Source organism: Grampus griseus (assembly GCF_964374135.1).
Source record: "Grampus griseus genome assembly, chromosome: 5".
NCBI classification, from domain to species: domain Eukaryota; kingdom Metazoa; phylum Chordata; class Mammalia; order Artiodactyla; family Delphinidae; genus Grampus; species Grampus griseus.
Window position 1 is genome coordinate 121,139,934 of NC_138998.1, and position 26,242 is coordinate 121,166,175.

The following is a 26,242-nucleotide window of genomic DNA, read 5'->3' on the forward strand; positions in this document are numbered from 1 at the left end:
TTTACATTTTCATTTAAGAATTGATCAACTGTATAAAATATTCTTTCTCAGTTTGCATCAAGATATTTTCACTTTGCTCTTATTTAATTTGTTCAAGTTGCAAGTTTTAGTAGTATATGTCCTAACATAAATCCTCCTTGCCCTCCTAGGATGGTGATGACAGTTAACAATGATTGAGTACTGCATGTATGTAAGGCACTATTCTAAGGACAAAGCAGAAATTAGTTTGGTATCTTTATCTTCTCTGTTTTACTAACCAAGCCAGAAATGTTTATGCAGGGAGTTGGGAGAGCCAGCCAGGTTGGTTCTAGGACACATCCTCTCAACTGCTCTGCTACACTTGTCATCATTTTCTGCTTAATAATCAGTTCTAGAAATCTGGCCAGAATTTCTATGTTTACCAGTTTATAAATTGTAAAATTTTCTATAAATTTTAGCATATATTTTATGCCAATTTAAACAAAATATTGTTTCGTCACTCTATAATTCCATATTGGTAATTATTCTGATATCATTAGAAGAATAATTAAGTGTAATTTATACAGAATAGGAATTTAGACTCATGTAGGTTATATGTGTGCTTCAGATAGTATTTATTGTAATAGGAAAGGTTGGAAACAACCTAAATGTTTGTCAGTTAAAGACTTCAAATACATCATGGTGAATATATACAAGGGGAAAGTATGCACCATGAAAAAGATTGAGGCAGCTCTAAATGCTCTTTTATGTCTTCCAGCTAATACCTAGTGTAAACTGAAAAGGCAAAATTACACACAGTTAGTATGCTATCCTTTGTTTAAAAATAATTCACTTTCACACATACATGCTGGCATATGCCTACAGTATCTCTTGGAAACAAGGCAAAAATTTGCAACAGTAATTGTCTCTCTGATAGATAACTAAATATGCTACAGACAGTGGAAGGGAGAGTCACTTTTCCCTCTCCACCCTTTTGTATTATTCTGTACTGTATGCTAACAAGCTAAAAATCAAAAAAGATCATTAAAACCAAAAATAAAGATTTTAGGACAACTCACAATTTTCTCACATTACTCCTTCATTTCTTTTCGATAATGTTTATTTTATCCTTTCTAGTTTAAAGTTCTTTGCTTATCCGTTTATTTTTGGTAAGAAAGTATACAATTAAAATCCAAATTCACTATCTTTTCTATGTTTTCTTTGCATTCTGTTTCATTTCATCACAGATCTGTACCTGTTATTAAAATAATTAAAAGTATAATCTGTTTTTTGAATCACTTTTCTGCTCATCTTGATGATGTTTTGAATCATCAGTAGCCATGCTTTTCAAACAGTATCATCTACTATGTCATCAAGAGCATTGGTATCATGAAGAATGTTTTAAAAGAATCAATTGAAGAATAACAACAACAGCAAACAACCAAGAAAAAAAAAAAAAACTAAAATCTAATGGTGAAGTGCTTCTTCATCATCTCTACTATTATACAGATCTTGCTTCCTTGGAGCCCCAAAACAGAGGATGTTGTTAAATATGTTTGAACCACCAACTCCAACAGACATTTGAATTTTAAAGGTGTAAAAAGAGTTCTTCACTGTTGACTTCTAGATTTTCTTCAAAATTTTATGTGTTTATGTGAGGTACCTACATACTCAAACAAAAGCAACAACCTGCCACCTGATCAAAGTGTTTTATTAGCCTTAACATTTTTCTTTTCAGGTTTCAGCATTTGTGAGGTCTGTTAAATATTTGAGTCATTGTTGGTTTTTTTTTTGTTTGCATTATTTTAAATGTAATCCTAGTTTACTTGACTTTAAAGAACTAATTCCATCATCATATGATGATGAAACCACTACAGTATCAAATAGGATACGCTCACTGCCCTAATATGACCAGTGCTTCACCATTATGTCCTGCCCTCACTCCCTCATCCTGAACCCCTGACAACCACTGATCTTTCTACTGTCTCTATAGTTTTGTTTTGTTTTTTTCCAGAATGTCATTTAGTTGGAATTACACAGTATGTAACCTTTTCAGACTGGCTTATTTACCTTAGCAATATGCATTTAAAGTTCTTCTATGTCTTTCTTTGGCTTAATAGTTCACTTCTCTTTATTGCTGAGTAATATTCAACTATATGGATGTACCACAGTTTGTTTATCCATTTACCTGTTGAAAGACATCTCAGTTTGTTCCAATTTTTGGCAATTATGAATAGGACTTCTGTACAGATTCATGCACAGATTTTTTTGTGGATATAAATTTTCAGCTCATTTGGGTAAATACATAGGGCACAACTGTGGGATTGTATGGTAAGACTATATTCCTGGGTAGTTGAAAACACCCATTCCTTCCTAATTTTTTTTCGTGTGCCATATTTGAAATCTGTATGATGAGTACATCATTCTCAACCCTTATATCTCACTTCATTCTTTATCATCAGCAAATGGCTTCCTTGTTTTTCTTTCTTTTGTTTATTTTTTGTGCTACAAAACCTTGTAGTAAAATTTCTACTCACAATTATAAATTACACTTAATTTTAGATTTTAGACATCTAACAAAATGACATGGATAAGAAATTATAAGTGAAAATAATAATGCATACATGTTACAATATTATTCTTTTTAAACTATTTTCTTAAAAACATAAATATATTAAATATGTCAATGGTTACATTATAGTTAAAATCATATAAATTCAGAGACATTTGAAACTAAAAGTATCTTATATAAAGATATATAAAGTATCTTATATAAATTTTATCTTCCAAATTTTGATATAGAAGCAATGTTATTTTTCAAATAAAACATGTTTTTATTTGATGTTATTTTTAAAATAGCATCATTTTATTTTTAAAATAAAAATATATATTTAAATGTGTATGTGTATGGCTAATTAGGGGGAAGAAGCTACTTCATATCATAACTTTTATTTAATGAAATAATTTTCATTTATTTTCCAAAAGAAACTGCATAAACAAATTGAAAATTTGAACTACTTTTGTGAAATATTTAACAAAATTTTGATGAGGAAAAGAATTCTAGACAAAATGGAATTTCTTCTTTCTATTTTTTTCTGAACAATATATGGCTAGATGAATTTAAATGGAAAAAATATTCTTAGTGGTATTCTTATTCTGACCAAGCTGGATCAGAATCCATGGGTAGCAAGATTTTGTAGAGATTTTAACCATGTTCCATAATGCATCTTTTTTTACATTTCATAGGTAAGTGTTTTTTTTTTTCTTTATTTTTCTAGGAAAGATGGATCAAAAGAACCAATAGTGGAGATGAGAACAGAGGATGAAAGAATTACTAATCATGAAGATGGGAGCCCAGTAAATGAGCCAAATGAAACCACACCACTAACAGAACCTGAGTATGTAGCTTGAAATGCTTAATTATTCTTGGATAAGTATTTGTAAAATGATGAACACATTGTCATTATTTGTAGCACATATTGACAAATAACATCATTTTAAAAACAGTGTTGTTTCTTCTTCAATGAAAGTACATGTGAATATCTAAAATCCATTTTCTATTGCGATATTTCACATGAAGATTTTGTATCGTCAGAGAAAAATCTCCTGTTCACACATATACTCATAAGTTTTATGTAAAAATATCAAAATGATGCAAGCATGTCAAAAAGTTGGATTTTCCTACACTAATCTTATTGTTTAAGAAAGTGATACTTGCAAAATGTGATTGATTTTTACAGAAATAAAAATGTGTCAGAAAATTAGTTATTGATTTGAATATGAATATGACAGTCTAAAATAGAAATAGTGTGAAATAAACACATCTATACACTTCCCTTTGGAAATCAGAAGTCTTTTCAATGAAGCCAAATATTACACAGCAAAACAAATTCCCATCTATTAATTAACACTGACTATGATATAATGGTGTGTATGAAGACTAGTTAAGAAAATGCCCTTACATAGAATGGGCCGTATTTTGAAACCAAACCAAACCAAAACAAGATGATTGAATAACTACTCTGGTTCTCAATTAAAGAAAAGAATACTCAACATAAAAATAATAGCATTAACAGTAATCTTTAAAAATACAATTTAACATAAATATAGTGAATAAATATATATGCAAAAATACACCATCCAAGAATTAGTTGAAAACACTGGTTAATTACAAATTCAATACATAGTTTTGTGAGTAAGAGATATATTAAGCATTATGCTAACCTCCCATTCAAGCTCTAAATTTCTGTATACTTTGCTGCTAGAAATAACCCATTGTTTTTATAATCCTTTATTATCAATGTTTTCAGTATTTGGGAATGGGAGAAAAGAACTCTGAATGCACTACTTATAATAAAGATAAAAGAGAGCCTGCCCTGGTAGGTACAAAGTAGATGTTACTTCACTCCAGCAATGAAATAACTTACTTTCGATTGGTTAGTTTTCACATAATAGCTTTGACTTTCAGAAGACATGGCTTTCTCTTCTCATTCAGAAACATAAAAGAAATTACAAATAAACCCCAGAGGACCTAGCATAGTAGCATTCACTACTCCGTAAAATGGTGAGGCTGCACTCACAGAGGTGAGTTAGAATTCTATTTGTAACTTAATTTTTTTGATGTGAAAAAATTATTTTGTCAAAGGAGGAAATACTGCCTTCAAAGCCATATGCACAAGATGTAATAATAAAGCATTGAGTTTAGGCTGGTAGAAAAAACTCGAAATCTTGATTTATTGTCATCATAGTATGATTTGTAAAGCTGTCTTAATATTAAGAAACAAAGGTTGTTATTGCTTCATAGGTTACAATTGGAAACTCTCAACAAATTGCTATAAATATTACAAAAGTATCAAGAAAAAATAATAGTGAAAAGAGACCAATTAAAGAAACATATATAATAAATATAAAAAAGTGGAAAAGTCCTGAAATATATCTATTTGCATTAAGTTCCAAAGAATATTGCTAATTCACCCAGCTTTTGAATTTTATGTAACAGATATGGCAGCATCTGTTGATTGTTTTTACTTAAAAAACCAGAGTACTAGTAAATCAGCTAGTTAACATATAAAATTATTTTGGCTTTTTCATATTCCAAAACATTTCATTATATTTTTAATACATCAGAGGGTTGTTAAACCAAAGCCACCCTATAATGAACAATTTGGTGCATTCAAATCTAAAAATATATTGTTTCATTCATTACTATTCATTACATCACATTTTCACAGTAGACAATATTGTATTATTATCTTTTAGATTATATTTCTGTCAATTTGATATTTAACAAATATGATGTTTTTCATTCTAATAATGGTACTCTATTTTCTTCTACAAAACAATAACTTAAATGTTAAGAGATACCACTTAAAGTGCCTCAGCCAATTGTTTATTATTTTTCTATTCTCTTTCAGAAAATTGCCTTTAAAAGAAGAAAATGGGAAAGAAGTCCTAAATCCAGAAACTATAGAAATTAAGGTTTCTAATGACATCATTCAATCAAAAGAAGATGACAGCAAAGCATAACACCAAGATCACAGAGTCTTTAACAACGAATGCTACAAAGAGCATTTAGATTGCAGTGACCCTATGACCAAAACTATTCCATTGACCTTAATTTCTTGGGAAACTTCTAGCTTGGAATAGCTTGTACACATATACATATGATCAAATACTCCTGCCCATGGTCCATTTCCTTTTGTTGTTGTGTTGTTGCTGTTGTTTCTTTTGTTATGAATTTCAATATAGAGACCTGACCGGCACCAACTCTTGGGTATCAATTTGACTCTATGATTGAAGTACTGCAATTTATTATATGGATAATGTGCTCTATTTCTTAAGAACTATATTTCGTAACACAACCTCTCCACAAGTAGGGGTTTAAGAAAAAACAAAGAAAACAAAATCTTTGTGAGCTAAATATATAAGAAAGCCCTGCATGTTTTTTAATCCAATCTTGGGCAAATAGATTATTAAAGTGGATTTCAGTTAAAATGAAAATACTTAATAAAAGTTACACTTTTCATCCAGAGAATTTCAGGGAACTTAGGCTTGAAGGAGCCAGTTATCTTTAGCAGATGTTAAATATTGAGAGAAACTTTGGAAAACTCTTTTTAAGTTATAATTACAATGCTACTTCAAAGTTGAATTTTTAATAGACTGAAGTGCCAGATCAAAATTATTACCCATTTAAATGAATATTAGTTGTGTGTAAAATTAGATCAGAAAGATTCCATAAATCTCTATCTCTTATATATGCCATATTCACTCACAATGGATTACACACAAAGAAAATGTATTGCAAGTGAAAATAATATTGATTTCTGCCCTCAGCTTCAAATAAAGTAAATTGAAATGGGAACAATATCAATGTTGTCTTGATATACTTATAAATATGTGATTGATTACCTTTTACTCTTTAAAATAATTTTATCAATAAATGAGTCTTTAATGTTCAAATACTTTGAATCATATCCTCAGATACATTTTTGCCCATTGTTTTAGATAATCTTTGTTTAAAAAATCATTTTCCCAGTGTTATAGGTCAATCCTTATATGTAACTGGCTAATGGGAATTAAAATCCTTAGTGCTTAAATTACGGAGAAATTGACATTTAGACATTGCCATAAAAGTGTCAATGATAAACAATTGAATTGCCACTATCTGTTTTTATTCTGGATGTTGTAGCTAGAAGTCATTTTAAGACTTTTATAAACAACTTGGGTTGAAGAAATTCCTGAACTATTCAACACAAACTTTCTAATGTCATTTATTAGTAATATATACCAGAATAAAATATTTATTAACTTCCAAGCTATGCAAGCTCCCAGAGGTAAAAGGCTGAAACATGATTTTCAATTATATGTAAGGTAAAAAAAAATGTATTTATGGTTATAAATATACATACCAATTGGGAGCAGGTTTTAGATTATTTCTTACCCTAGAGAGCCAAAGGTTTCTTTAGGCCCCATCACATTCATAACTTCTCGTTTCAGGTGGTATCATAGCTCAAACATGCACTGGTTATGGAATGCAGACCAATAGAACATTGGAGGAAAGTCTTTAACAGTGCAGAGTGACCTGATTTAGGGTATCTCTCTATGGAGATTATTTGACAAATATTAAAGGTAATATTAATGTCACTCATGAACACTTTTATTTACAAAGTACTTGAAACTGTCAACCAAGGAGAGACAACTAACTCATTCTCCAAAACTATGGTTATCAGAGGACAGAACCTGCCCATCTGCATGTTCAGACACTAAATCTCTACAGTGTCCTTGCCATAATTTACAGGGTTATATGATGTAGGAATCTCTCCTTGCTATATTTTCAGGAATATTCTGAAGAAAAAAATTCCTGTGCCTACCTAGGAATTTGCATAGGAATTATCCAACTGGTCTTTTGATGGATTTGACTGTTGCCATTTAAGTTATGTTTGTCCAATCATCTGTTTGCTTTATTTTACTGTTTTTTTCTCTTTTGTATGAATGTGTTAAAACTAATCAAAATACTTGAATTGGTTTGTGCAGAGTAACCAAGCTTAGCAAAGTGTCCATGAAGCAATAGGCATGGACACTAATTTTTCCTGGATAGGGCTACGAGGTTTTAAAGTAATTATGGTAAAAGAATTAGGAAAACTGAGAAAGCAATTTAGCATGTTTACTATTGTTATATCCACACTATACTTCAAAACAGAGAAATCATAATAAAAAGCAAAGATTGTTTTTCCCTCAATGTGAAAGTTCTGTTTCTCGCATTTCTTTGGACTTTCTATGTAAAGCAGTTTAATTAAATATTTCATATATATATATATATATATATATATATATATATACACACACACACACATATATATATACATATGTATGCTGTTAAATTTCTTGCCACTAATGTGGAGTAATGATCTGAAGTTAACAGATAATCTGGAACTAACTGTAAACAGACTGTTTCAAATGCACTGTTTCAATTGTCTGAGTGGTCCTTATCTCTTGTCCTTGAACTCTATGCCCCACAGGAGCAAGGCAATACTGTGATAAACATCTTTTTTTTCTTTTTACATTTCAATGGAATGCTCCAAATGACTCTACTTATAAAAGTTTCCAAATAAGAGCTGGCGTGTAGTAAATTGTAAAATATGAGTAGAACTAAAATGATCTGTTTCTTATTTTTCATTGTTATTCTAGACTAAACATATCCATACAACTGTATAAATGCTATTTTTACAGTCTAAGAGTACACTTAAACATTAGTATAAAATGTCAAAATATTGAACTGAATATAAGTAATGTTAAATAATCAGAACACTATGCTACTTTAAACAAAGAAGCAAAGATATCACTGAAAATATTGGTATTTCTTGATAGGTTATGTGCAATTAGGCAATGACAATCTATATTCAATAAAATATAAGAGGGAACAATAATATCAGCATTTTAGCAGTATTTTGTTTCTAAAACTGGCACAAATTAATGTATCAACATATTTTACAATGATCTGCAAAGAAATGTAAGAATTTTGATTTATTATTTTCATGGGTTGATTTATGGCCATTCTATTGATACTAATGTCTAACATTAATGTAATGTTTCTCGAGTTTTACTTCAGTTTTTACTATTAATACCTATAAAAACATTTTTTCAAAGACTATTTGATCCAGCAAAGTTTACATGACCCTTGATCTTTGAATGAAACATTTATATAAACAGAAAGCTTTTATTAATCAAATTATTTGAGTGCCAACAATTAATTGGAACTTTATACTCACACCTTAAGTTTATGCTTCTTATTTTAAATATTTAAGATGTATTTGTGCCTTTGGATTAGCATGACATTCTGCTTTATTAAAAGAAAAAAATACTGCAATCTTTCTTGATATATTTTGCTTATATCTATGACACTTGTATGATACTCTCTTATTTACAGTTAGTGAATAAGCTCAGTTCAGACTACTTCACCTTCAATACAAAATCTCAATGAAACAAATTATACTGTGTAACTTATTTCCACTTATGGCAAAGCAATTCTTTTAATGCACACACAAAATATACTTAATTTGTTCTTGTTCTAGACAATAAATACATTCTAGATATTGTTGAAATTGAGTTTTACTAGTTGTAAGACAAAGACAACAGACACTTTTTAAAATAGGGTAAATTATTGTGGTGTCACTTGAGTCTACATTATTCCTGTTCTGTATTTGATTGGGGATCATAAATCATCCTTCATTGTTGATGATAAGATACACTGATGAAAATATCTACAACTGAAACAATAGGAAGAATAATCTCCATTTCTTAATTTTAGGAAATAGTGGAATAGCATATTACAATTACTTATTAAATTTGCAATATTCTTTTTCACAGAGAATAATGTAAATACTCAACTTCAATCCCTCCAAGTGCTTATTCAACAGACTTTATGAGTAGATGAAAATACATTTTTTAAATGAGATGGTTTGCATTACTTATCTTCAGAGAGAAAAGATTTGCATCTTCTTATTAACCTTTGAAGCATTATTGCATTGTCTTTCACACTGAAATCACATATGTATGTGTTAGCATATGCCAAAATTCAACTGTGGAAGGTCACAGAAATGAAGTGCTTCAATCCTGAAATGAAAATCTCTCAAAAAATCTACTCACAGGCTTAATAATGTTCTGAGATGCAATGACTACACGTGTAACTGAGCCTAGATGTAGTAGTTGCTGAACAAATATAATTTCCTTCCAAGTCCCTCTTCTCCTTTGTTAAAAATTGCATTTTCCCATGTCGATGCAGCTATTTAACAACATTATACAGAGTGCTAATAATTTCTCCTCATAGATTCATATTATATGCAATGCTTAATATTTGTTTGATAACATATTTAATATTCTTAGAAAAATAGTTTATTATTCACTATAGGATTTTATCAATACCTTAACTACATTAACTGGTACCACCACTTTAATTTTTTAATAATATTTTCAGGATTTTGATCACATGATGTTCATAATTAATATAAAGATTGCCCATAAAAATTTAATATTACCACTTATTTTAATTGTTTTCCAAAATTAAAATGTATATCTTTTAGCATCTGGTTTTAGCTTTCCTTGGAAAAGAATAAGCAAAGCAATGACTGTTGGAGCATTTCAAATCACAACCAGGCATAGGAGAATAGAGGAGCAAATAACTGAAAGAATCCAGAAAGGCAAGCAGACCATTTGGAGTAGGTAAGAAGGATCTTAGTATGAGAAGTGTTGGAGCAGGGACAAGGAAGATTGTGTAGATAAAAATTAAGGCCAATTATACTGACCCAAAGGAGAAATCCAGAGGAGAGGGTTAACATAGATAGAACCTATGATTCAGTTTTGCAAGTAGGATTTTTATTTTTTTTTTTACAGAACAACAAGCATTGTGTAAAATAAATGGTACTGTTAAGAGGAAACATATCTGTTCCAATTCTTAAAGGAATGTTCATGGTTTAGCATTTGCCTCTAAACTCTGTTAGGTATCTGTGAACTTAGAAATAAAGATTAAAAAAAAATCTTATTTTTTGGTATGTGAATTCTATGCTGTGTTCAGTATGCATTAAAACATGCTGCCTTTTATTTTCTTTAACTTATATATGCCATTCAAATTCTATATTCTTAAGTTAGCTACCACAAAGTTTTCTTATTGTTTCAATAGAGTATGTTCCTATGAAATGCTGTATATATATGTCTAAACTGTAAAAATTATACTGCAAATGTTGAAGTTTTGTATTTATGAGAGACATTGAAAGTATGGCTTACAGTATATCAAAATTGTCACTCTTTGCCATTTGTATATTAATAGTAAAAATACTTTTACTTTAATAAAGTGTTGCATTTATATTTATTTTGTATAATATCTCTGCAGTGAGAGAGCTTATGACTTGGCAAATATTTTGTATTAAAAAAAAAAAAGTCAAACCTATCTCTATATAGTCAAAAGAAGAGAATGCTTTATGTCGTCTTGCCTCACCCTGAGTCACAGTCTTTTGGCTTCTACACTACACTGTGCCCAGTCAGAGAATTTAATGAATAAACAGTTGGTAAGAGCAGTGGTTCTCAGAACGTGGTCCCCAGATGAGCAGCATCAGCACCACCTGGGAACTTGTTAGAAATGTCAGCTTCTGGACCCAACCATGGACCTAGTAAATCCAAATAATCTGGGAGAAGGGCCCAGGGTCTGTCTTTTAATAAACCTTTCTGGTAATTCTGACGTACACAAAAATTTGATACGCACTGGGTTAAAAGACACACTTTTTTTGTTTTTGTTTTTTTGCGGTACGCGGGCCTCTCACTGCTGCGGCCTCTCCCCCCACGGAGCACAGGCTCCGGACGCGCAGGCTCAGCGGCCATGGCTCATGGGCCCAGCCGCTCCGAGGCATGTGAGATCTTCCCAGACCGGGACACAAACCCGTGTCCCCTGCATCGGCAGGAGGACTCTCAACCACTGCGCCACCAGGGAAGCCCTAAAAGACACACTTTTTTTCTTAATGTGTATTTATTATTTTTTTTAAGACACACTTTTAATGATAAACCAGTATTCACTTCTAGTTCATGTTGGAATTTTATTTCTCATATAGATTATCTTCTTTTAGGATTTTGTGAGTTAAAAGAGAGGAGAAGCTAATAACATCTCACAAGTTTTTACAAAGTGTTTTCTTTCTTTTTATTTTTATAACCAGTGTAAATTTAACTCATTCTTAAAATGAAAAAAAAAAAGCTGAATTTTCACAAGGGGGCGATTTTCAATATAAGGTTTACAAATTGCCCAAAGTACATATACATATAGAATAAAAATAACATTAAATAAGCTTTGAACGGTGAAAAATGGGGACAGATATATTTTGTGTTTTTTCTCTTAGTATCTTATATTTAATGAAAGAATAGCTGTAATAAAATGCAAAATATGTCATGAGAATTAGACCAAAACAAAATCGCTGATATATGAAGAGAATTGACTAGTTAATCCTGTTAATATCAATATTTTAGAGTTTCTTCTATTTCTTTCTAACCCAAGCCACTGCCTCCATAAATCCTCTTTACTTGTGGTACAAGTAATGAATGTATGTCTCCTAAGATTCATGTCATACATGGAGTCAGCACTTTAAATTTGTTTTTAAATTTCTTTTTTTTTGAAAGATATTTTTCAATACACAACTTAGAATGTTCTCAAAATAAAAATAATATTCTCTATGTGCACTGTCTTGTATACGTACTTATCCTTGGCATAACTTTGCTCTCCAAAACAAAATATATACATTTGAGTATTACAACTTACCTGGATAACTTAAGTTGAGAGAGACAACTGTACTAGAATAATATAAAATTTAATCAAAATTTATTTACTGTGACTTTTTATTAATCCAGCAGGCTATCAAGGCAGATGTTGCTAGTATTAAGGCATGTTAGTGTTTGGAAAAAGACTAACTTGATGATTCAGTTCATGTCAACGTCTCCTCTTCCATCTCCAATTTTCACATTCCCTACTGGATCAGTTTAATTTTCCTTTCACCTATCACAAGCATGATCGATGTCTGAAACTGACTGGCAAGATTGAAGAAAGAATATATAGAAGAAAAAATGATTACCAAAATCAATCCAAAACATTTGTATACTATCACATCTGGAGATCAAGTCATTACAAATTCTCATGGAAGGGTCGTTTATAAATGGAGAGTTTTAGATGGAAGTTGTAATTTTCTTTATACTTGGAGGCATTGACTGGGAGAAGAAAACAATCATCTTATTTGTAAGCAAGGACCCAAACTTCGTAAAATACATACTCAAGATCACTCAAGGGTGTTTGCAGAAGCGTTATCATCAAGTTTGATTATGTGAAGCTCCCCTTCCAATTATAATGAAAACACTCTCTTAAAAGCATAAATGTAACTTTCACTAACTCAGAAATCAAGAAATTCACATTTTTACTCACCAGGAAAGAAAAAAAAAAAAAAGAAAGAAAAAGATGAAGGAAGAATTGCCCACAAAATTGCAGTGGGAATAGAACTGGGATCATTGAAGTAATACTAGGAAATAGGTAAGAACCTAGATATTCGAATTAGAATACACCCAGTCTCACATACAAATTCCTACTACCTATTGCTAGCTCTGAACTTGAGCAATTTATAAACAAATTTAGAATTTGACTTTCTCATCAATAAAATAATGATTCTAAAGTGAGTAATATTTATCTCCAAGTGTTGATGTAAGGATTTATTTTTATTTATTTATTTATTTATTTATTTATTTTTGCGGTATGCAGGCTTCTCACTGTTGTGGCCTCTCCTGCCACGGAGCACAGGCTCCGGACACGCAGGCTCAGCGGCCATGGCTCATGGGTCCAGCCACTCCGCGGCATGTGGGATCTTCCTGGACCGGGGCACGAACCCGTGTCCCCTGCATCGGCAGGCAGACTCTCAACCACTGCACCACCAGGGAAGCCCCTATGTAAGGATTTATTGAGATAATGTTTATGAAGTTCTTTAGGCAGTGTCTACCACACAAAATGCCAAAAGAATGGCAGCTATGATTATCTCTATACCTGCCATATTTCAGCACTGTGTTAGGCAGCTATTTCATATCCTTTAGAGACAAACCATAAGTAAAGTCAATGGTTTCATAATATATAACTTCATAAATTATTTAATAGGCTAAATTTGAGCCTGAAAAAGTAGAAAGAATGGCTATCCATTTTATTACTTCTATTTTTGTTTCAGTTATCTATTGCTGAATAACAAATCAAACCCAAATGTAGTGGCATAAAACATCAACAGTGTAATATTTGTCATGACTATGTGTGCTACCTTGACTTAGCTTGACAATTATTTTGTTCCATGTGGCGTAGTGGAGCTCATTTATGTGACTACTGGCTTCTAAGAGGGAATCTTATAAATGGAAGCTCCGATGTGTACATACTTACCAAGACTTTTTTCATCACACTTGCAATGTCCAACTGGTTAAATAAAGTCATGTGAATAAACACATCATCAAAGTGTGAGCATAGGAGTTGTAAACAAGAGTATGATTTGTTGAATACCAGCTGTTATATAGTATGGAATTATCCTCCTTTTGTTTCCTAATGCTTCACGTCTTTTCCACATACAAAATTCACTCACCCCTTCCCAAGATTCCAAAACCTTATCTCATCATGTTATCAGGGTCAGGTTTAAATTTCAGAATTTATTCAACTAAATGAATTCCAGCTTCTGATAAGGTTCCTCAAGCTATATACCTAAAGAGCACCTTTTTAATACTGAAGCCTGGACAAGAAAAAGACAACTGCTCCCAGAAAACCCTACAGAGAGTTGTGAGACAGGGGCAGGGAAATAACAATAGACCAATAGACGCTGCCATCCAAAAATTAAGGAGGGAGGAAATGAGGGCATTTGACAATTTCTTCTCTGTAGAAAATCTGAAGTCCAGCCAATCAAGACTTACTACTGACAGTCTCCAACTTACTACCGTTTGACTTAGGATTTTTTGACCGTATGGTGGTTCAAAAGCGATAAGCATTCAGTATCTACTGTACTTCCAATTCTGAATTTTATCTTTGCCCCGGCTAGCAATATGCAATACAATCCTCTCAGGTGATGCTGGACAGCTGCAGGAGCCACAGCTCACACTCAGCCACAGGATCATGAGGGTACACACGAATACACTTACAATCATTCTGTACCCATACAACTGTTCTGTTTTTCACTTTCAGTACAGTATTCAATAAATTACATAAAATACTCAACACTTTATTATCAAATAGGCTTTGTGTTACATGACTTTGCCCAAGTGTAGGCTCATGTAAATATTCTGAGTGTATTTAAGGTAGGCTAGGCTAAACTATGATGTTTTGTAGGTTAGGTGTATTAAATGCATTTTCAATTTATGATACTTAACAATGGGTTTATTAGGACCTAACCACTTGGTAAGTCCAGGAAGAAATGTAGTTCCCCCTTCCTTCACTATAGGGGATTTTCCACAAGTTAGATCTGGTTCTACTCCCTGGAAGTGGTTACTAAAATTATTCTTCTCAGTAACTCTTAGGGTGACTTTTGATATCTTTGCTTTTATGTAGAAAATGATGTGTGGTTATGAGTAAATTTTTTGGCCTGCCTCCTGACCAGATGTATTTAGTACGTAGAAATCTATTTTCATTTAAACTAAGCCCATTGAGTTCAAGCTGATACAAGTCCTTTAAAAACAGTGTGAGTTTTGTATGTGTTTGTATGTGTTAAATTGTATGTGTTAAATTGTATGTGTTAAATTGTAATCCACCACATTAGACAAAATTCACACTTTCAAATGTATGTGTTAAATTGTATGTGTTAAATTGTAATCCACCACATTAGACAAAATTCACACTTTCAAATCTCTTTGAGACAGTTCCCTCTCTATATAGGGATACAAAATGGGATGAATTGTAAATTCCCTTAAGATTCTTTAAAGCTCATTTGTCCAGTTAAGAAACTTTACAAGGCACTTCATTAAATTACTGATGCCTGAACAAAGGACACATTTGATTTGATTTTGCATCTCAAGACTATGTTTTACTAGTAATACCCTGACTTTGATGTTTGTCTTTATGTTATGTATTAGTTTTTAACATCTTTATTGGAGTATAATTGCTTTACAATGTTCTTACTTACTGCTGTATAACAAAGTGAATCAGCTATACGTATACATATATCCCCATATCCCCTCCCTCTTACATCTCCCTCCCACCCTCCCTATCCCACCCCTCTAGGTGGACACAAAGCCTTGAGCTGATCTCCCTGTACTATGTGGCTGCTTCCCACTAGCTATTTTACATTTGGTAGTGTATATATGTCCATGCCACTCTCTCACTTCATCCCAGCTTACCCTTACCAAACCCCATGACCTCAAGTCCATTATCTACATCTGCATCTTTTTCCCTGTCCTGCCCCTAGGTTCTTAAGAACCATTTTCTATATTTTTAGTTTTTTAGATTCCATATATATGTGTTAGTATCCGGTATTTGTTTTTCTCTTTCTGACTTACTTCACTCTGCATGACAGTCTCTAGGTCCATCCACCTCACTAAAGGCGTGCCCGGGCGGAGAGCAGCAGGGTTAGGGAACCCAAGAGAACTTCTCTGCCACATGACTCGCAGTCTCAGATTTTGTGGTAATGGGGTTAGTGTCTGGCTTTTCTCTGGCCAATCACCTTGCTTGACCCAGTATGACTCAGTGTCCTTCCTAGTGGCATGCACATCTCTCTGCCAAGATGGATTCCAGCGAGAAGGACTCTGGGAGGTTGGCCATCTCCTCCCTCTTTTGGCCCCTCCTGAATTCTCCTGGTTAGCTTTTGGGTCAGCACCATGTTCCTTATTGGCACCTCCTGTTGTGAGACAACTCAGGCAAATGGTCCTGGCCAAGGTGGCTGGTTTTGGTCAACAGTTCCCTAACAGAAGTCTGAGAACAAGGTGTCAGCATGGTTGGAAAGGACCTTCTTCCTAGTAATGTCCTCACATGATCTTTCCTTGGTGAAGAATCAGAGAGAGAGAGGGAGAGATTTAGTTCTTATTTCTCATCCTCTTTTTAAAAGGACATTAATCTCATTATGATGGTCCCACCCTCATGATCTAATCTAACTCTAATTATCTCCCAAAGACCTCACCTCCAGATACCATTGGGGATTAGGTTTTAACACATGAATTTTGGGGGGATACAAAAGTTCAGTCCATAGCACAAAGGCTGCCCACATTCCTTGACTTATTGTCCCTTTCCATCTGCAAAGCCAGTAATTGCATCACTCGGACCTTTGCTTCTGTCAACATACTTCCTTCTCTGATTCACACTCTCTGCCTCATTGGGTCCATGTGAATAAACCAACATAATCTCCCCTTCTCATGTTTCTTAATTAAGTCTGCAAAGTCTTTTTGTTAATGTAAGTCAATATATTTGTAGGTGTTAGAGATTAGAACCTGGGCATACTTTAGGGACCATTATTCTGCCCACCAGTCTATGTAACAAACTATTGCAAAATATAATGCCACACTTTATTTTATCATGATTTTGTGTGTTGACTTTGCTCAATTTGACGTTTTTTGTTTTGTTTTGCTTTGCCTTGTTGATGTCTGGAGATCAGTTAGACAGTTGCAGTCAGCTGGAAGCTTGGGAGAAACTGGAATGCAGACAGTGAATGGCCTCTTATCCTCTGGGTTTTTCATCACTTGACCTCAAGTCATTCTGTAGTAAAATACAAAGGTCTTTAGAGTATGGTGAATGGCTTTCAAAAGGAAGTTTTTCAGGAGCATAGGTTCCAATGTGCAATTATTTATCAAGCCTTTGCTCACATAACTTTTGTTAATATGACAACAGCTTCCAAATTTTGTAACCACCTGTCACTGTGAGAGAGAATTTCACCAAAAGATATTATTTATTAGCAGCAACAAATAGAAGAGATTCTACCCGAGCGGTGAAATGCCTCAAAATATTAAAACTGCAATAGATAGAGGTTCTACAATTAGGAAATCATGTAATAGAAAAAATAAATAATAATAGTAATATACATATATACTATATAATTTATCATTCATTCCCATTACATTTAGAACTAAAATTCTGATAAGCAGAAGGATGAATGAATTTTCTCAGTTTGTAAATCTGGAAAGTGGCAGACACCAGATTCTAATTTAGATCAGTCAACTCTTATTCATTTATTTTTCATTAAGCATCACCTATAAACAAACAATATAGATTAATAAAGTTTAAAATTAATCTCAGAATATAACTGGTTTAATATACTCTCCATATAGACACTGGACTTGGTGATAAAACAACATTATTAGAATCACTACATGGTTTAAAAATATACTTGATTATGATATATTTAAGTATAAGAAATAAAATATGTATATATAATAAATATAAGGAACAACATTATAGAACATACATTAAAACACTGTTATTTAAAAATTGGACAAAAATTTATCAGTCTTAAGTAAAATTGATTTGGATAATCACCTACCTTGCTTTCACTCCGAAGTGGTAAGGACCAAAGTCTAATTCTTCATTCTATGAAAACCTGGTTACTTTTAAATAGAAAATCAGTAACTTTTAAAAGGAGAGAATTGCCTACTTTTTTATTATCTCTATTCTATCTCCTCCTATTTAAAAGAGGTTATTCATAAGTCACTGATCTAAAGACACATTTTTAATAATCCATGTTTCTTGGGGATTTCACATTAGCTTTTTTATCAATTATCCAGATTTTTAAATATACTATACCTTATAAATTGAGAAATATTTGTGATTTTTAAATTGTATATGAACAGGTGAATGAAAGAACAAATTATGTTTTAAAAATGCATTTTGTATAACTTGAATAATTTTCAATTTATTGAAACTTGCTTTACGACCCAGAATATGATCTATTTGGCAAATGTTCCTTTTAAATTTTAAAAGAATGTGTTTGCTGCTGCAGTTTTGTGGAGTGTTGAAACTCTAATAAACCCTGACAAAACTCTGCTCTGAAATCTGCTTTGTCTGGTCTTAAGACAACCATTAGTTTAGCTACTGGTAAAAGAAATGAACAATTGTGTATAGCGCTGCAATAAACATGGGAGTGCAGATATCTTTTCAATACCATTCTCATTTCCTTTGGATATATAACCAGAAGTGAAATTTTTGGATCATAAGGTAGTTTTATTTTTAGTTTTCTGAAGAACCTGTACACTATTTTCCACAGTGGTTGTACCAATTTACATTCCCACTAATAGCAAGTGCACAAGGCTTCCTTGTTATCCACATTCTTGCCAATACTTGTTATCTCTCCTCTTCTTGATGATAGCCATTCTAACAGGTTAGAGATGATATCTCATTTTGGTTTTGATTTGCATTTCCCTGATTGTTAGTGATGTTGAGCATCTTTTCATGTACCTGTTGGCCATTTGTATGTCTTCACTGGAGAAATGTCTGTTCAGTTCTAGTGCAGTGTTTTAATCAGATTTTTGTCTTTTGTCATTGAGTTGTATAAACAAGATTTGGAAATAACATAAGTGTCTGTCAATGGATGATTGGATAACAAAGATGTGGGTACACACAGATGTGTACACACATAATAAAATATTATTCAGCTATAAGAAAGAAGTATTTTCTGCCATTTGCAACAACATGGATAAAACTTAAGGGCATTATGCTAAATGAAATCAGTCAGACAGAGAAAGACAAATACTGTATGACATCACATATATAGAATCTACAAAAGCTGAACGTTTAGAAACAAGAGAGTAGAATGATGTTATCAAGGGCTGTGGAGTGGGGAAAGTGGGAATATGTTCGTCAAAGCATACAAACTTGCAATCAGAAGATAAATAAGTTCTGGAGATCTAATGAAGAGCATTGTGGTTATGGTCAACAGTATTACATTATACACCACAAAGTTGTTAAGAAAATAGATCTTACATATTCTCACCACAAAATAAAATAATAATTATATAACCTGAAGGAGGTGTTAGCTAATGCTATAGTGGTAATCACATTGCAATATACAAATGTGTCAAATAAACACTCTGTACACTTTATACTTACATGATATTATATATCAATTATATCTGAATTTAAAAGAAGAGTGAACTTTTGACACAAACAATATAGATGATTCTCAAAATTATTTCACTAAGTAAAAAAAACAAAAAACAAAAAACAAAAGACCAAGCTCTGTGGCATCATTTATTAAAAAAATAATAATATTTTTCGAGAGAAGATGGTGGAGGAGTAAGACGCGGAGATCACCTTCCTCCCCACAGAAACATCAGAAATACATCTACACGTGGAACAACTCCTACAGAACACCTACTGAATGCTGGCAGAAGACCTCAGACCTCCCAAAAGGAAAGAAACTCCCCACGTACCTGGGTAGGGCAAAAGAAAAAAGAATAAACAGAGACAAATGAATAGGGACGGGACCTGCACCAGTGGGAGGGAGCTGTGAAGGAGGAAAGGTTTCCACACACTAGGAAGCCCCTTCGCGTGTGGAGACTGCGGTGGCGGAAGCGGGAAGCTTCGGAACCCCGGAGGAGAGCACAGCAACAGGGGTGCGGAGGGCAAAGTGGACAGATTTCCGTACAGAGGATCAGGGCTGTCCGGCACTCACCAGCCTGAGAGGCTTGTCTGCTCACCCGCCGGGGCGCGTGGGGCTGGGAGCTGAGGCTCGGGCTTTGGTCTGATCACAGGGAGAGGACTGGGGTTGGCGGCGTGAACACAGCCTGCAGGGGGTTAGTGCACCACGGCTAGCTGGGAGGGAGTCTGGGGAAAAGTCTGGACCTGTTGAAGAGGCAAGAGACTTTTTCTTCCCTCTTTGTTTCCTGGTGCGCCAGGAGAGGAGATTAAGAGCGTTGCTTAAAGGAGCTCCAGAGATGGGCGGGAGCCACCACTAAAAGCGTGGACCCCAGAGACGGGCATGAGACGCTAAGGCTGCTGCTGCCACCACCAAGAAGCCTGTGTGAGAGCACAGGTCACTCTCCACACCTCCTCTCCCGGGAGCCTGTGCAGCCCGCCACTGCCATGTTCCCGGGATCCAGGAACAACTTCCCCGGGAGAACGCACGGTGCGCCACAGGCTGGTGCAACGTCACGCCGGCCTCTGCCGCCCCAGGCTCGCTATGCACTCCGTACCCCTCCCTCCCCCACTGCCTGAGTGAGCCAGAGCCCCCAAAGCAGCTGCTCCTTTAACTGCCTCCCGTCTGAGCGAAGAACAGACACCCTCCAGCGACCTACACGCACAGGCGGGGCCAAATGCAAAGCTGAGCCCCGGGAGCTATGAGAACAAAGAAGAGAAAGTGAAATCCCTCCCAGCAGCCTCAGAAGCAGGGGATTAAAGCTCCACAATCAACTTGATGTACCCTGCATCTGTGGAATACAGGAATAGACAACAAACGATCCCAAATTGAGGAGGTGGACTTTGAGAGCAAGATTTATGATTTTTCCCCCTTTTCCTCTTTTTGTGAGTGTATGTGTATTCTTCTGTGTGAGATTTTGTCTCTATAGCTTTGCTTTCACCATTTGTCCTAGGGTTCTGACAGTCTGCTTTTCTTTTATTTATTTACTTTTACTTCATAATTTTTTTCTTAATAATTATTTTTTATTTTAATAAATTTATTTTATTTTATCCTACTTTAATTATCTTCTTTCTTTCCTTCTATTTTTTCTCCCTTTTATTCTGAGCGATGTGGATGAAAGGCTGTTGGTACTCCAGCCAGGAGTCAGTGCTGTGCCTCTGAGGTGGGAGAGCCAACTTCAGGACACTGGTCCACAAGAGACCGCCCAGCTCCCTGTAATATCAAACGGTGAAAATCTCCCAGAGATCTCCATCTCAACACCAACACCCAGCTTCACTCAACGACCAGCAAGTTACAGTGCTGGACACCCTATGCCAAACAACTAGCAAGACAGGAACACAGCCCCATCCATTAGCAGAGAGGCTGCCTAAAATCATAATAAGTCCACAGACACCCCAAAACACACCACCAGACGTGGACCTGCCCACCAGAAAGACAGATCTAGCCTCATCCACCAGAACACAGGCACTAGATCCCTCCACCAGGAAACATAAACAACTCACTGAACCAACCTTAGCCACTGGGGACAGACACTAAAAACAACAGGAACTATGCACCGGCGGCCTGAGGAAAGGAGACCCCAAACACAGTAAGATAAGCAAAATGAAAAGACAGAAAAACACACAGCAGATGAAGGAGCGAGGTAAACACCCACCAGACCTAACAAATGAAAAGGAAATAGGCAGTCTACCTGAAAAATACTTCAGAATAATGATAGTAAAGATGATCCAAAATCTTGGAAATAGAATAGACAATATGCAAGAAACATTTAACAAGGACCTAGAAGAACTAAAGATGAAACAAGCAACGATGAACAACACAATAAATGAAATGAAAAATACTCTAGATGGGATCAATAGCAGAATAACTGAGGCAGAAGAACAGATAAGTGACCTGGAAGATAAAATAGTGGAAATAACTACTGCAGAGCAGAATAAGGAAAAAGAATGAAAAGAACTGAGGACAGTCTCAGAGCCCTCAGGGACAACATTAAACACACCAACATTCGAATTATAGGGGTTCCAGAAGAAGAAGAGAAAAAGAAAGTGACTGAGAAGATATTTGAAGAAATTATAGTTGAAAACTTCCCTAATATGGGAAAGGAAATAGTTAATCAAGTCCAGGAAGCACAGAGAGTCCCATACAGGATAAATCCAAGGAAAAACACGCCAAAACACATATTAATCAAACTATCAAAAATTAAATACAAAGAAAACATATTAAAAGCAGCAAGGGAAAAACAACAAATAACACACAAGGGAATCCCCATAAGGTTAACAGTTGATCTTTCAGCAGAAACTCTGCAAGCCAGAAAGGAGTGGCAGGACATATTTAAAGTGATGAAAGAGAAAAGTCTATAACCAAGATTACTCTACCCAGCAAAGATCTCATTCAGATTTGATGGAGAAATTTAAACCTTTACAGACAAGCAAAAGGTAAGAGAGTTCAGCACCACCAAACCAGCTTTACAACAAATGCTAAAGGAACTTTTCTAGGCAAGAAACACAAGAGAAGGAAAAGACCTACAATAACAAACCCAAAACAATTAAGTAAATGGGAATAGGAACATACATATTGATAATTACCTTAAATGTAAATGGACTAAATGCCCCCACCAAAAGACACAGACTGGCTGAATGGATACAAAAACAAGACCCATATATATGCTGTCTACAAGAGACCCACATCAGACCTAGGGACACATACTGACTGAAAGTGAGGGGATGGAAAAATATATTCCAGGCAAATGGAAATCAGAAGAAAGCTGCAATAGCAATTGTCATATCAGACAAAATAGACTTTAAAACAAAGACTATTACAAGAGACAATGAAGGACACTACATAATGATCAAGGGTTCATTCCAAGATGAAGATATAACAATTGTAAATATTTATGCACCCAACATAGGAGCACCTCAATATAAGGCAAATACTAACAGCCATAAAATGGGAAATCAACAGTAACACAATCATAGTAGGGGACTTTAACACCCGACTTTCACTAATGGACAGATCACCCAAAATGAAAATAAATAAGGAAACACAAGCTTCAAATTTTACATTAAACAAGATGGACTTAATTGATATTTATAGGTCATTCCATCTGAAAACAACAGAATACACATTTTTCTCAAGTGCTCATGGAACATTCTCGAGGATAGATCATATCTTGGGTCACAAATCTAGCCTTGGGTAATTTAAGAAAATTGAAATCATATCAAGTATCTTTTCCGACCACAACGCTATGACACTAGATATCAATTACAGGAAAAGATCTGTAAAAAATACAAACACATGGAGGCTAAACAATACACTATTTAATAACGAAGTGATCACTGAAGAAATCAAAGAAGAAGTAAAAAAAATACCTAAAAACAAATGACAATGGAGACATGATGACCCAAAACCTATGGGATGCAGCAAAAGTAGTTCTAAGAGGGAAGTTTACAGCAATTCAATCCTACCTTAAGAAACAGGAAGCATCTCGAATAAACACCTTAACCATGCACCTAAAGCAATTAGAGAAAGAAGAACAAAAAAACCCCAAAGTTAGCAGAAGGAAATATATCATAAAAATCAGATCAGAAATAAATGAAAAAGAAATGAAGGAAATGATAGCAAAGATCAATAAAACTAGAAGCTGGTTCTTTGAGAAGATAAACAAAATTGATAAACCATGAGCCAGACTCATCAAGAAAGAAAGGGAGAAGACTCAAGTCAACAGAATTAGAAATGAAAAAGGAGGTGTAACAACTGACACTGCAGAAATACAAAAGATCATAAGAGATTACTACAAGAAACTCTGCCAATAAAATGGACAACTTGGAAGAAATGGACAAATTCTTAGAAATGCACAAACTGCGGAGACTGAACCAGGAAGAAATAGAAAATATGAACAGACTAATCACAAGCACTGAAATTGAAACTGTGATTAAACATCTTCCAACAAACAAAAGCCCAGTATCAGATGGTTTCACAGGCGAATTCCATCAAACATTTAGAGAACAGCTAACACCTATCCTTCTCAAACTCTTTCAAAATATAGCAGAGAGAGGAGTACTCCCAAACTCATTCTATGAGGCCACCATCACTCTGATACCAAAACCAGACAAAGATTCCACAAAGAAAGATAACTACAGGACAATATCACTGATGAACATAGATGCAAAAATCCTCAACAAAATACTAGCAAACAGAATCCAACAGCACATTAAAAGGATCACACACCATGATCAAGTGGGGTTTATTCCAGGAATGCAAGGATTCTTCAATATACACAAATCAATCAACTTGATACACCATATTAACAATTTGAAGGAGAAAAACCATATGATCATCTCAATAGATGCAGAGAAATCTTTCAACAAAATTCAACACCTATTTATGATAAAAACCCTGCAGAAAGTAGGCATAGAGGGAAATTTCCTCAACATAATAAAGGCCATATATGACAAACTCACAGGCAACATCGTCCTCAATGGTGAAAAACTGAAACCATTTCAAGTAAGATCAGGATCAAGAAAGGTTGCCCACTCTCACCACTCTTATACAACATAGTTTTGGAAGCTTTAGACACAGCAATAAGAGAAGAAAAAGAAATAAAAGGAATCCAAATTGGAAAAGAAGAAGTAAAGCTGTCACTGTTTGCAGATGACATGATACTATACCTAGAGTATCCTAAAGATGTTACCAGAAAACTACTAGTGCTAACCAATGAATTTGGTAAAGTAGCAGGATACAAAATTAATGCACAGAAATGTCTTGCATTCCTGTACACTAATGATGAAAAATCTGGAAGTGAAATTAAGAAAACACTCCCATTTAGCATTGCAACAAAAAGACTAAAATATGTAGGAGTAAAGCTACCTAAGGAGAAAAAAGACCTGTATGCAGAGAATTATAAGACACTGATGAAAGAAATTAAAGGTGATACAAACAGATGGAGAGATATACCATGTTCTTGGATTGGAAGAATCAACGTTGTGAAAATGACTATCCTACCCAAAGCAATCTACAGAATCAATGCAATGCCTGTCAAACTACCAATAGCATTTTTCTCAAAACTAGAACAAAAAACTGCAAAATTTGTACAGAAACACAAAAGACACAGAATAATCAAAGTAATTTTGAGAAAGAAAAATGGAGGAATCAAGCTCCCTGACTTCAGACTATACTACAAATCTACAGTAATCAAGATAGTATGGTACTGGCACAAAAACAAAAATATAGATCAATGGAACATGATAGAAAACCCACAGATAAACTCACACACATATGGTCACCTTATCTTTGATAAAGGAGACAAGAATATACAGTGGAGAAAAGACAGCCTCTTCAATAAGTGGTGCTGGGAAAATTGGACAGGTACATGTAAAAGTATGAAATTATAACACTCCCTAACACCATACACAAAAAATAAACTCAAAATGGATTAAAGACCTAAATGTAAGGCCAGACACTATCAAACTCTTAGAGGAAAACATAGGCAGAACACTCTATGACATAAATCACAGCAAGATCCTTTTTGACCCACCTCATAGAGAAATGGAAGTAAAACCAAAAATAAACAAATAGGACCTAATGAAACTTAAAATCTTTTGCACAGCAAAGGAAACCATAAATAAGACGAAAAGACCCTCAGAATGGGAGAAAATATTTGCAAGTGAAGCAACTGACAAAGGATTAATCTCTAAAATTCACAAGCAGCTCATGCAGCTCAATAACAAAAAATCAAACAGCCCAATCCAAAAATGGGCAGAAGACCTAAACAGACATTTCTCCAAAGAAGATATACAGATTGCCAACAAACTCATGAAATAATACTCAACATCATTAATCATTAGAGAAATGGAAATCAAAACTACAATGAGATATCATCTTACACCGGTCAGAATGACCATCCTCATAAAATCTAGAAACAATAAACGCTGGAGAGGGTGTGGTGAAAAGGGAACACTCTTGCACTGTTGGTGGGAATGTAAATTGATACAGCTACTACGGAGAACAGTATGGAGGTTCCTTAAAAAACTAAAAATAGAACTACCATACGACCCAGGAATCCCACTACTGGGCATATACCCTGAGAAAACCACAATTCAAAAAGAGTCATGTACCAAAATGTTCATTGCAGCTCTGTTTACAATAGTCAGGACATGGAAGCAACCTAAGTGTGCATCAACATATGAATGGATAAA

The 26,242-nt window shown here is 34.3% G+C and overlaps 1 protein-coding gene across 3 annotated transcripts in view; it reads left to right on the top strand.

Moving 5' to 3' along the window:
• The window catches only part of NCAM2 (neural cell adhesion molecule 2), a gene marked incomplete at both ends in the record, with an annotated part of 487,288 nt that extends 481,804 nt beyond the window's left edge, over window positions 1-5,484 (top strand). For 2 of the 3 annotated variants that reach the window (XM_082655241.1, XM_082655243.1), the window contains 2 exons: window positions 3,237-3,356; window positions 5,373-5,484. In XM_082655241.1, the coding sequence (XP_082511367.1) occupies window positions 3,237-3,356; window positions 5,373-5,484 (232 nt within the window). Of the gene's footprint in view, window positions 1-3,236; window positions 3,361-5,331 lie in introns of all 3 variants that reach the window. The other variant, XM_082655240.1, reaches the window with a different exon arrangement.
• Between the last annotated feature and the right edge of the window lie 20,758 nt (window positions 5,485-26,242).